The sequence below is a fragment of the Sinocyclocheilus rhinocerous genome, unplaced genomic scaffold (assembly GCF_001515625.1).
Source record: "Sinocyclocheilus rhinocerous isolate Xijiao unplaced genomic scaffold, SAMN03320098_v1.1 scaffold1950, whole genome shotgun sequence".
NCBI lineage: Eukaryota > Metazoa > Chordata > Actinopteri > Cypriniformes > Cyprinidae > Sinocyclocheilus > Sinocyclocheilus rhinocerous.
This window is the reverse complement of record NW_015647047.1, coordinates 68,656-82,162: the sequence shown is the minus strand read 5'-3', so window position 1 is coordinate 82,162 and position 13,507 is coordinate 68,656. Positions and strand designations below refer to the sequence as shown.

At 36.5% G+C, this 13,507-nt stretch overlaps 1 protein-coding gene across 1 annotated transcript in view; it reads right to left on the bottom strand.

Moving 5' to 3' along the window:
• Window positions 1-3,121: 3,121 nt before the first annotated feature.
• Window positions 3,122-13,507, bottom strand: part of LOC107708576 (mitogen-activated protein kinase kinase kinase kinase 4-like) — a 57,148-nt gene continuing 46,762 nt past the window's right edge. The window contains exons 3-7 of the mRNA XM_016512838.1: window positions 6,647-6,703; window positions 4,677-4,802; window positions 4,090-4,200; window positions 3,799-3,889; window positions 3,122-3,463 (exon numbers count right to left, since the gene is read on the bottom strand). Coding sequence (XP_016368324.1) covers window positions 3,225-3,463; window positions 3,799-3,889; window positions 4,090-4,200; window positions 4,677-4,802; window positions 6,647-6,703 — 624 coding nt within the window. The 3' untranslated portion in view covers window positions 3,122-3,224. The remainder of the gene's footprint in view (window positions 3,464-3,798; window positions 3,890-4,089; window positions 4,201-4,676; window positions 4,803-6,646; window positions 6,704-13,507) is intronic.

Genomic DNA, 13,507 nt, shown 5'->3' with positions numbered 1-13,507 from the left:
ACATATCTCACACAGAGATCGCACTGTCATAGTGTTTGGGAACATACATGCATAATTTAAATACATAATCACATGAAATCAGATATAAAATAAAACATTTTATAAGAGAACGCAGCATCACAGTTGTTTGAACCAAGCATTAAGCTTTGCTGTGTGTACATTAATGAGGAAAAAAAATTAACTTAAATGATTTTAGCAAATGGCTGCAATATAACAAAGAGTGAAAAATTTAAGGGGGTCTGAATACTTTCCGTACCCACTGTAACTCGGACACTTTTCTAACCGGCATGCATCTCGTGGTGATCACCGGTGACCGATTCTGCGCAGATTTTGCTAATCTCAAACAAGCCTTATATCGCCACCTGTTGGTTTGGCAATTGGCATGCTCTTGACAGTGCTTCATAGCATGCGTTTGCGTTTTCATGTGGACAGAGATTTTTTTAAAAACTGAAGAAGGAAATACTCAGTTTATAAAAAATACCCGTGTACGTGTGGACATGGCCTAAGATAGAGGCCTGACACCTCACCCAGGAAGCAGGTCGCTATGTGTTTATTGCCTGAGTTGTGAAGGAACGCCTTGTGGATTTGTTTACCAACCAGGACTATTTTGCCCTTGCACTTTGGAGTATCACATTTACTGGATTGTATATACACGGGTGGACACTTTGGACTAGTACGCACGGATTGCTGTTGGACTGTTTTAGGATATGAACTGAAAGACTCTATTAGCAGTCTGACTATTCTCAATGTGTAACGTGTTGTTTTAGTTCTGTGTCATTGTTTTGTGTAAATACATTATTGTTGTTTTACATCTGCCGTCTTAATGTCTTAATCTGCTCACTCAAAATTTAAACATTTTAAACAATTAATTGTTTTAAAAACTGTGTAGCCTCAGCTGATAAGGCCGAGTGTTACAGTATCAGTACATTATGGAGGCAGATGACGTTGATGGAGGAATTAGCAGCTTCAAGCCACAGTCACATTTTGAGCATGCACATTTTTTTTGAATTTTTAAAAACTTAAATTTTACAATTTAACTTTAAAAAACAATAAATCCAATTAGCCTACTTATACGATGCACTTAAAGTATGTACTCTTTTGGTGAAGAAAAAGTACACACTTTTGAGTGGACATAATGTCACAACATACAATTGCATCTTTAACAGACGCTCTGTTGCATAGTAACACGCACCCAGTCACTGTAAACTGGCCTGTCAATCATCTTGTCACAGTTAACATCCTTCACATTTCATTTCATTTAACTTCCTACCATATTGGAGAAAAAAGCAGCAGCTTGTTAATCTGCCAGCCGTGGGTATTTATGTGGAGATCTCTGCTCATATTTTTTTACATGATGCATTTAAATGTTAACTGTCAAACAGATGGTTATAAAAGTTAACATTGTTGTTGCAGATGAAATATAAAACGGATACTTAACCGATGGTCGCACACATCTGCCATGTTTGTAGTTTTGTAACGCTTTATATTCTGAACCAAATCCTTTGTCAAAGCACAATGGATTGTGGGCAATATTATCTATTAAAGTGTGTATTGATCCACACTTCAAAAATCTACCTGAAATAGTAGACCATCCGGGGACTTCTGGCATACTCTTTTCAACATACAATTCTTTGGGTATGGAATCATAAGTATTGTTTGACCGGTCCTTTAACTCGCAAACTACAATTACTGTTCATCAGTAAGGTGACAACCAGACCCATTGTACACCTAATTATACAAACATGCTCAGGCACAGTTCAGATTGCCTAAAAAGTTTGAGAACCACTGCCATATTCATATTAAAATGTAGACTAAGGCCCAATCCCAATTCTATTCCATACCCCTTCCCCTTGTCCCTTGAAACAGATTGTCAAGGGGAAGGGGTGAAAATATTCCCCAAAGTAATGAGACACCACTACTGTTACACGTCATCTAGCTCCTACAACACACACACCTATACTGGTGTGCATTAGAGCCTTTAATTACCGTTCTATATTAATGCGCTGCTTACTGACACACACATATTGGAGATTGCGCAGCTTACACATCCAGGAGCAAAGAAACTTGTCAACGCTGCCCCACGACTTTTATTATAACAGTTTAAATACTGAATCGCTACATTATATTTTCTAGCAACGAGAGGATAAAATAGCTGTTTTTGAAGTAAACTCACTCATTGTAAAGAGAGATGCACATATGCGTGTACATGCAACTTTCATCTCTCTCTCTCCCTCTCTTTAATTGGCAATATTTGAGAAAAAGGTTTAGCGATTTCTAATTATTGGGGCCCCCTCCCTCAATGTCTACGGTGGTTATCGCCCTGATCAGACATGAAAATATGTTGTGGCACTATCGTGTAGTCAGTAATGATATGACGTTAGCAAACTTTAGCAATTTTTTTGCAAACATTTAACATGACCGTAAATATGAACACACGATTGAATGTAACATAAAACAAATGATTACTTTTAATTAAAATCTTTATTAATGCCAAAAATGCTTACATGTATGGGTCTTTTTGTTCGCTCGGGCAGCCATGTTGCCGCTGTAGCCGTTTTATGCTGATAATTCTCATACCCCTTCGTTTGAAGTGTGGTCCTGAAAAATCTTCGTTTGAAAGGATATCTGGCCCATCCCCCTACCCCTACGCCTCAAACCAAAAGGGAATCGAGACACCCCTACCCCTTCATGTGTATGCGCAAAACAGAGGGGAAGGGATAAGTGTAGCTGTAAGGGGTAGAAATTGGATTAGGCCTAAGTGTCACTAATTAAACAAGTATATGTTCAGCTGATTGTAAAACAACTAGCGGCTATGCATATAAGCAGCCTTTTAATTAAGAGACTAGAACAATCATGGCTGATAGTAAGATGTTTTGCAAATGCAAAGGAAACTAGACGCAAGAACAGCTGTAACTTATACATGAAGGCTAATTACCAGCAACAGCCACACCTTTAGGATTGTTTGTGATTTAGCTTTTCTGACTTAGTCCTCTTGACTACCCCTAACATATTTAGGAGCTGATTTCAGCACTAAAATGCTAAAATGCGAGTCCTAAAATTACGAATGACACGCACATTATTTTTTCATTAGTTTCTCCTAAATCAGCAAGTTAGGAGCTACTTTTAGCCTTAAGATGTTTTGTGAATATGGCCCCAGGTGTGTTAAACCACTCTTATTCCCTTAAACGCTGTAAGGAAAATGGTGTTCTTGTTTTATATAGTGTCTACAATGTTGGGGACACAGATGTATGGGGCAGAGAAAGATTTCTACAGTAAGGTCTGAAAAGAAGGACTATATTACAACAGTATAAATGTTCAAGACAGGCTCTTACTCTATAGTCATATGTCGCTTCTGAGTTCTCATCACAGGCAATGACCTCTGGCGCCATCCAATAAGGAGTGCCAATGAAAGTGTTTCTTCTGCCAACTGTCCTGTCCAACTGAGCACTCACACCAAAGTCAACTGCAAAAGAAGGACACAGTGATGTGATTAAAACAGGAATGAAATGGCAAGTATCAAGATTATAGCAATTAGCAATTTTTCAATTACATACAGAAAAACTAAAAACTAACATCTGTAGCTGTGCTTGCAAACCCTTGAAAGCTCTAATTAGACCCAAATTGGTTGATGTCGCTCATCTGAGGTAAAGGGGTCATTCATTTCTGAAATCAAATTTTCTAATTTTTTTGACAAACAATTTCTAAAAGTATGGCAGTTTTTGATGTAAAGTAACAGTGGTGCAATAAAGTTCAAAAGTATTTAATTTATTAAAAGCAAATAAAAACAATGTGACTCACCTAATTTCACCTCGGCATTCTCTGTTAACAGCACATTCTGACCCTTAATGTCACGATGGATGACATGGTGGGCATGCAAATGGGCCAGACCCTGAGAAGAAAAAGTGACTCTACATTAAACTTCAGATGTAAAAGTTATGGAAATTACACAAATTGCCACCCTTGAGGACAAACACTGAGTAAAAGAATTCAGTGAGGAGAAAGGTGAAATAGATTCAAAAGACTGGAGATGATTCTATGAAAATGGAAAGTCCTGAGAAAGTGTGTAAACGGACAGCTGTTGTCACTCACTCTCAGAATCTCTCTGGAGATGTATGCAATCCAGTATTCTTGCAAACTGTTGCCTTTGGTGTTCTTAACAAGGTCTGTTATAGATCCAGCACCACAAAACTCCATGACCAACTGCACAGACAGAAAAATCAAAGGGGGAAAACAACATAAAAGGCCTTTAAAAAGTTAAAATACTAATGTTGTATTTAAATTTATTCTTATTAAGTTTTATCTCATATGTTGTTGCTGCTTCTTCTATACAAATGTAGCATCCTTATAGGAAAATGAGCCAGCCATCTCTGAACATAAGAACGTTGGAGAATCATGGGTGTGGGCTCGTTTGATTCAAAATGGCAAATAGTCTCTCAAAATCATCATAAAAACTTTAGCAAACTCCTAGCAACCACATAGCTATCTGTTTGAACTTTGAGCTATCCGTTTAAACCTTTCAATCTTCAAGATTTTAAAACTACTTCAAAGTTTCTGGTCAGGCTTTTTGTCTTCACAAACATTTTTGAATTTAGAATTCTACAGTACATCAGTGAAATGCAATTTATTTAAATAGACAGTGAGGCTGTGAAAAACATGATAGATGTTCAGATACCCACCCACAGCTGGTCATCATGTCCAGGAGGACTCTTCTTGATAAAAGCACCATAGTATGTGGCAATGTTTCTGTGGTGGGAGTATTTCTTCAGCATGTTAATCTCAAGTTTAATCTCATCCTCCTCATCCTAAACCAAACACATCAACAGAAAGACACATCAAACACCAAAGAGGTCTGTTACTTCTAATTCTGTGTAGTTCAGATAGGCGGTCAAAGGAGGCAAACACTTTTTTTTTTGCTTTAGACAGGCACAGGGAATTTTCTTGAATTCCCTCATTCCAGGCTATGTATTTGATGACTGACAGATGGGTGTCATTGTGCTCCACCACAATTTTACATGCATTTCTGTCAAAGACCCATTTGAAATGTGGGTTATTTCTGTCAGCCATGTCAAAATGCAGCAAACCAATTCTACACCCTTAATTTCATTATATTTATTGCACATGCAAAACGTGTATGAAAACGGTGTATGAAGCTAAATGCACTGGAGAGAAAAGGACTTTGCCCCCCCCGATTTAAAGGAATAGTTCACCCAAAATAAAGAAAACTGTAACATCATTTACTCACATTCATGTTGTTGGAGACAAAACATTAAAGTGCACTGCAACCCTGGCAGACAGGTGTGTTAACTTGGAACAGGGTTGGAAGTCTGCAGGTAGACCTTATATGATGACATGCAATTTGAAAAGACAAACCCACTTTTTTATTATTATTTTAGCGTAAACACATTGCTAGACAGGTAGCGAAGACATCTAGTAACATTTAGAAATAATATCAATTAATATTTGGCTTAAATGTTCTAAGAATATGTAACAGAACAATGTGTTTAAAGTGCATACATTTGTTTTAATAAAAAAAGATATAGGTCCCGTCTGTTTCTGATTAATGACAGTGGTGATGTTCTACAATGTTGTACGTTGTCGTTGTACGTAATCATGCTGCCCGGAAATTGAATAACATATTTCTAAATATGCAGTAAGCCAGGGTTCTTGCCATTGCCCAGATTCATGTACACAATGTACTGATTCACAAGCTCAGGAGCTGATTGAGATGCACCCAAGGTCTCCAGACTCACTGGAAACTTCCAGGCAAATGTGTTGGAGATGGCTGGTGCTAAACTCTGCAGGACGTTGGTCCTCCAGGAGCAGGATTAGAGGACTGGCTTTTAGACATATTGGAACAGTACTTGGGCATTTTAATTTAGTATGGTAATTTAGTAGTATGGTTTAATATGGTCATTTATATTGTATTTATGTACAGTGAGTGGGGGTGTCAGGACCAAGCAATTTGAAGGATGCATGGGATGTATCCTCCGCGACTTTCAATCACCCACACAATACTTTGTACCCATTCCATTTCATGAAAATAAACTGACGAAAAACGATTCAGTACTGAGCTTTTCTGAATTTATTATGAAATGTAAGACAAAAATAATGTTTTCAGACATGAAAGCATAGATGTTATTTTTTGTTTTGGTGTAAATTACTCACTAAACGCTAAACTGCCAATAATGTAAGCCACCGGGAGACTACACGGCTGTGATTCATTGTACTGCATTAATAGAAAGCCAAATAATATGATTTGTAATACAAAGCATTTTTCCAAAACTAAGTTTTATTAGTATTTTTGTGCCGTGGCGGTGAGGGCGGGAACATATGTGACTTACACTTACTAGACTCATTGTAGCGTTTAATGCCGAGGAGGACTCTAGCCTACAAGACTCTGAAGGACTGAGCTAGGAAGGACGCAGCCTCGGTAGGATGCAGCCTTCCGTTTGAGAAGCACCCAAAATGTACAGAGCGGTGGGTCCCCAGGACCAGGATTGAAAACCACTGCAGTAGAGCCTGTCCTTGTGTTAATCTAGACCCAGTTTCCCATGCCCAGACTCTGATACCAACCACTTTTATAGTTGCAAAAGATCAGTAATATAGGGCAATATAATGAAATTTCAAAATGTTTTTTTTTTTATACCTCTGTGACATCCATGACTTTGATTGCCGCCAGCTGTCCTGTTTTGACATGTCGACCCTGTAAATGAAAACAAAGGATTAGTCAGCAGCCTTCACATAAGGTAAAATAATCTTACCTGGTCAAGTAGTACAGTAGGAATGCGTGACGGTTTACAGTTCCACCCAAGATTGATATATCTTTCTCATCTTTTATAGAGACTTTCTTAAATCACTGGTTGTTTTTTGTGTAACAGGAAAGTGGAAAAGATTTTATTTTTTAAATCCATTCAATAAAATACAATGGGGATTCAAAGTTCTTTTGAAACCCACTGACTTTTACTGTATGGACAACAGTTGATTGCCTAGCAACATTGTTGCAGCCACACAGAAAACCCTAGCAAGTATACAGAAATGTCTCAGACAACACTTAATACTTTGAGCTTTTAAAACTACTTAAACTTTAAACTGTGACAAAACCTTCAAGCTTTTTAAGGGTGCTTCCTGAAGGACATCAAAGACTATAGAAATACAAAGACGGTTCACTCCTATACTTATGAATGGGAGAAACTGCAATGCACAATATGGCGGAATAGTCCCGACTTCTAAATGAAAGAGCCAATCGCTGATTGGTAAAGTCATTGCGTCAGTGCAGCGGCCATTAGAAGCTCCGGTTCCCATAGAAACCTGAGGCTAGACCAGCCAATGCACAGATTTGTTGTTCAGATTTTGTTGCTGATTTTAAATATGTAATTTAATTGCGAGTTCAGTGAGCAGTTTTTGAGATTTCAGGATTACCCCATTCATTTAGATAGGACCTGGTCTTGTTTGAGCTGCCTGGAGGCATTGCAAATATGGCCGCCGAGTGAACAGACTTTCCTTGAAAGGGACTTTGAGGACATCTAATTTATGTACTTAATTGCACTGTGAGGAACGAGGCCTGAGGAAGCTTCCAGAGGAGCTATAAAGGAGGATACACAGGTGTATCCTATGAGGAAGTGTTTCTTACTAAAAAGCCTGATGCATATAGTATATAAATTATCCTCTCCCTTCACATCTGTCACAATAATTTTAATTTATATTTTACCGTTGCAATCTAAATAACCCATACATTACTTCATACATCATATTTCAACAGGGCATCTTGCTTTATTAATATTTATTATGATTTCTTGTACCGGGACTAGACAGCCCTAGTAAAAAAGTAATATATTTAATATACATTTATTTCATAATAAGTATAATTCAAATCTATTAACATATTTACTGACAGATAACTCGAGACTTACTGATATAAAAATTATAATTAGCCTAAACTTTATTTGGCATATTACTTGTGCACAATGCACTTTTCTTAATATTAAAGGGGTCATATGATGCGATATGTAATAAACTTCCCTAGTAAAAAAAAAAAGTAATATATTTAAAATAAATTTATTTCATACTGAGTTAAAATCTATTAACATATTTACTGACAGATAACTCAAGACTTACTGATAAAAAAATTATAATTAAACTTTATTTGGCATACTACTTGTGCACAATGCACATTTCTTAATATTAAGTCTAAAATGTGTTTTAATGTCACTTTTGATGAGGATTGTATGATCTTTGAATATTATCAGACTTTAAATACAAAATATTTAAAGTGTACCTGAAGTATACTTGCAATAGTTCCACTTTAGCACAATATACTAAGTATATCTTTAATTGTACTTCAGCACTACTTCTGCACAATTAAAGTGCATTAAGTACAAAATTAGTTGTTCCAATTTAGCAGACTTTAAGTATACCAGTTTAGTACACTATAAGTACAATTGCAGGACATTTTATTAAGCACATAAACACAAAAAATGTATTTGTAGTATACTTAGCATGAAGTAAATGTATTTCAAATACATTTGAGTATATTTATTTTTCACGAGGGAGGACACAGCCTCAATAGGATTCAGCTTTCTGTTTAAGCACCCAATGAGACTATGTGCAAATCTTTAATGAAGGTAATTTTTCATAATTTTTTTTTAAATCACACAAGACATTCTAAGAAAAAAATAGTTAGGAATTAGCCTACATCACGTAATGATACCATATTTTCAATTCAAATCAGCCATATTTATCAAAAAAGGGAAATTAATATTAAAATAATATAATATAATCTCTCTATTTTATTTGCATCACTGGATGTTACTGTCTGTCATTTCTATTGTGAAAGTTGTCAAATATTAAACATTTAACTGCTTCCATCTGACCTTACTTCTTTCAGTTTCATTTGACATTAAATTCGTGCTTTACTTCTGTGAACAGTAAACCTCACCTAATATGATTTGACAGACCATCTCAATCATTTTGACATTGACTAGTGCAGTTAGACCCCTGAGGCCAACCACCCTAAAAATGTAACTTTTAAAGGGGTGGTAAAGTGTTTTTTTGTTTTTTTTTCTAGGCTTGATTGTGTTTATGGGGTGCAGTATAACAGGTGTTAATGCTTCGTTTTTAAAAAAAATGCATTATTTTTCACATAATTTACCTAAATTCTACACCGTTCTGACCCTTCTCTTATGAACGCTCTGATGATTTCCTGTTTTTATGAAGCCCCTCCCTCAGAAATACGCAATGGGCTCAGATTGGTTAACTGGCCCAGTGTGTTGTGATTCGCTAAACCGTCTAGTGCTCGCTACCACGGCAACCGTGTGCGTGTCCATGTCTAACGCTTCTTGTAGCTATGTGAAAAATATCTGTCTGTCAATACACAAAGCGTACAATTGGAACACAGTTTATTGATGGAGCTAACGAGCTGATGATCTGAATCAGGTGAGAGAGAGAAATGCAGAGGGCATGTGCAGAGGACGGGGACGTGAGGAACAGGATTAAGAACAAAAAATCTGTACAAGAAACTAAATGCAAGGTTCAAGGTCCTTTGAAGAAATTTTTTTCCTGGAGATTTACATCAAGGTGATAAAAAATAAAGTGCACTTACAAAAAAATGTCTGTGCACACACAAAAAAAGCAAACGTTTCAGTCCTTGCTGGACTATCATCAGTGCTAAAGATTACAACAATAGTTAACAAACACTAAGATCAAGGCACAAATCAGAGACATCAGATGATTAACTGAATCAGCTGAACATGCAATAAATAGGGTAAACGTACCTATTAATCTCACCAAAATCTACATTGAGACATTTTTAGTTCACAAGATATCAATTTCAATACTAAAACTTATGTTAAAATAAAATATTAATCTCTCACACAATAAAATTTATTTTATTTGAAATGACAAAAACATTTCAGTTAAGATGTACGTCATTGAATGCAAACAGTCTGGCTGTGCTTAATTTATAGTGTCATTCAAAAGTGTCAGCTGAACGTGGACTAGTCTTGATGTTGCAATATGTTTGATTAAGTAACACACATTCAAAAATCTAATAAAACAAACCAATAAAATATTTCATTCATGGCAATGAACACAGAAACTAGCCTCATTATGAAGCCTCTTATTAAATGGATGACAACTACTTTATATTCTAAGCCTGGAATACACCACAATATTTTGCCCTGATTTTCCACTGATTTACAGTCTGGAGAAGTTGACACTAGTTGCCAAAGCTCAGATTCAGTCTGTAGATTTAAGCTGACGTAATAGAAAATCACATAGTATATGATGGTGACAGACTCCAAATTTTTTAGCTTCAGACTTTGATTCCATCCAGTCGGAGATCAAACATGTTTGATATTTTCAGCAAATTTTAAAACACATATTGTTTTCATTTGTCCTGTGTCTCCTAGCAACAATGCGCACATTTCTGTGTGAGTTTATTGTGATCGGAAGGAATTTAAAGTCTGGTAGTGTGTGATCCTCGGTTCTTTAGTGTGTAACGGTGGTGGGCCCCAGAAAACAGTTTAAATCAATACTTAAATAACTAAATTAAAGTGTTCGGGTGCCAGACAGGAGTAAGCCTGTCAATATTTAAATAAACCTAGATGAGCTCTAAAAGCCACCGGTTACAAACCAAAATAAGTTTACACTCTTTTCAACAACCACACAAATAAAGAAATAAACAGAATAAATGCACAAGAAATCGAGGGTTTTAGTTCAAAGTCCTATTTTATTTTCATGTACGCAAAGTACAATTGTCCAACAAAAATCATTAAATCACTGGTATACCTTTACACCTCGACAAAGAGAGAGAGGGGACAAAAAAAAAAACCTATGCCCGTATTCAATTCGATAGATTCAAGAGTCCAGTTCTCAATGGATATAACCACAAACATTCGTTTATGTCTCACGTGAACAAACTGTTGAGAAATAAATCGGAGGTGGATGGATGTGAATATTAAAGTGACCGCATGTACCAGCTGCTTTCTGTCTTCAATGTTAATCCATAAAAACCAGAAAATCATTCTTTTGTCTTGGCTTCTTTTATTTATGTATTTATTTATTTATTGCTCTAACAAGAATCAATATTTAATGGAAACTATACAATGTTATTTTAGGATTCTTCCATTTCTGCATCTAAACATCTACAAACCTAAAACCTGCTCTGTTATACTGTTGTTTGCAAATTGTTTATCGTGCAATTTAACTGATATCTACATTTTTTTTAATCATAATAAACTTGTTTGGTAGAATAGACAATTACAGCGGACTATAACAAAAATTACCAGGGTTTGTACAAGCTACTTAAAAAGCTTGAAGTTGCCTACTTGTCTTTTACTTTTTGAAATGTAAATCCTAAAAAAAAAAAAACCTTAGAAACAGCCATATTTATGAAAAGGTGCTTGACCTATTGAAAAACAATATGAATGAAATCAGTGTTTAATTTTTAGTAATGACAATTTTTATTGTCATAAAAACCTTCATTACAATGCAAAATAACAATTGTCTATACAAAATATTATGAAAACAATAACTCTTCTACTTTTTTCATAATTATATTGTTTATATATTATAATTGTTAAAAAAAACATTTAACAAGTCACATAATAATCAATCATCACTGCTTAAAAATGTAAGTCAAAAATTAAACTCTTAATGCATGAAATAATATACAGAATCAGTAAATTTGAGTTTAATGTGGGTATATTATCAGTAAACTTTTGTAATCATTCAATAAATACTGGCCATTTCATCTTAATGTTGTTCAGAGATGAAGGCCATAATGCTAATATTGTCCACACGAGGGAGCCACAGGATAGCAAATCCGTCAAGATCTGTTCAAAGACTTTGAAAATGTTTCATTTAAGTGACTGAATAAAAATGCATATAAATTCCTTATATTTTCATAACCTTTAATAAAGCCCAATATTAAGTATACAAAAACTGTAATCTCCTAAATACTGATAGACCATTACTTTTTTATCTTAATTTTAATGGTATTGACAATATATTTCTCAAGTTGTCAGACATTACTGAAAAAGTGAAGAAGGGACATTATATTAGTTATCTATTTTCATATTGTGCATATAATAGTACTCATCATTTACTTGAAAAGAGACACGTCCATTGTGTAACTGCTTCATCTACACAAACCATTGTGCTTGTAACCCTAATGATCGCCTTGAGTTAAACCGCATTGTTTCAGTTACCTTCTGTGTCGTAGTCCACAACGCTTCGGTGACAGGACTTTGAAATAGCAAACAGGGAAAAAAATAAAAGGCATGACTTATTTCGCATCCAGCTAGCCAACTCTGTCGAAGCTGTTGTCATAGCCTAGGCTTTTTATTAGAATAGAAAATAACAATGGTCCATAGAAAAATACTGTTGTACGTTTTTTTTGCAGCGGGGCAGCTCAAGAACGCTGGACACACAAGTACTCTGGCTCTTTTGCCAAGCCAACATCAAAGTTAGTTCACTATCTTTAGCTTCTAGTTAAGTTGGCTTGAGAAATCCAACTTACTGAAATGCTATTTAAACTTATTATTATTATTATTAAGTTGGCTTGAGAAAGAAAAAATTAAGATTAAAAATCTCTCCCCGGGTACCCTAGCAACTGCATAGTAACACCCTAGCAACCGCCCCGGGTACCCTAGCAACCGCATAGCAACACCTTAGCAACCACCCAGGGTACTCTAGCAACCGCATAGCAACACCCTAGCAACCACCCAGGGTACCCTAGCAACCGCATAGCAACACCCTAGCAACCGCCCTGGGTACCCTAGCAACCGCATAGCAACACCCTATCAACCACACCGGTACCTTAGCAACCGCATAGCAACACCTTAGCAACCACCTCGGGTACCCTAGCAACCGCATAGCAACACCTTAGAAACCACCCAGGGTACCCTAGCAACCACCCAGAGTACCTTAGCAACCGCCCCGGGTACCCTGCAACCACCTGGTTACCATAGCAACACCTTAGCAACCACCCCGGCTACCATAGCAACCGCATAGCAACACCTTAGCAACCACCCGGGTACCCTAGCAACCACATCTATATGCAACCCTAGCAACCACCCTGAGTACCTTAGCAACCGCATAGCAACACCTTAGCAACCTCCCCGGGTACCCTAGCAACTGCATAGCAACACCCTAGCAACTGCCCTGGGTACCCTAGCAAACGCATAGCAACACCTTAGCAACCACAATGGTTACCCTAGCAACCGCATAGCAACACCCTAGCAACCATCCCGGGTACCCTAGCAAACGCTCTAGTAACCACCCCAAGAACCCTAGCAACCGAATAGTGGGTAACACATGGGTATTCTAGCAGCTGCATTTCTATATCTATCTATCTATCTATCTTCAGTCTGATTCTATCTATCTATCTATCTATCATCTGACTATTTCTATCTATCTATCTATCTATCTATCTATCTCTCTATCTATTTCTATCTATCTATCTATCATCTGACTATTTCTATCTATCATCTGACTATTTCTATCTATC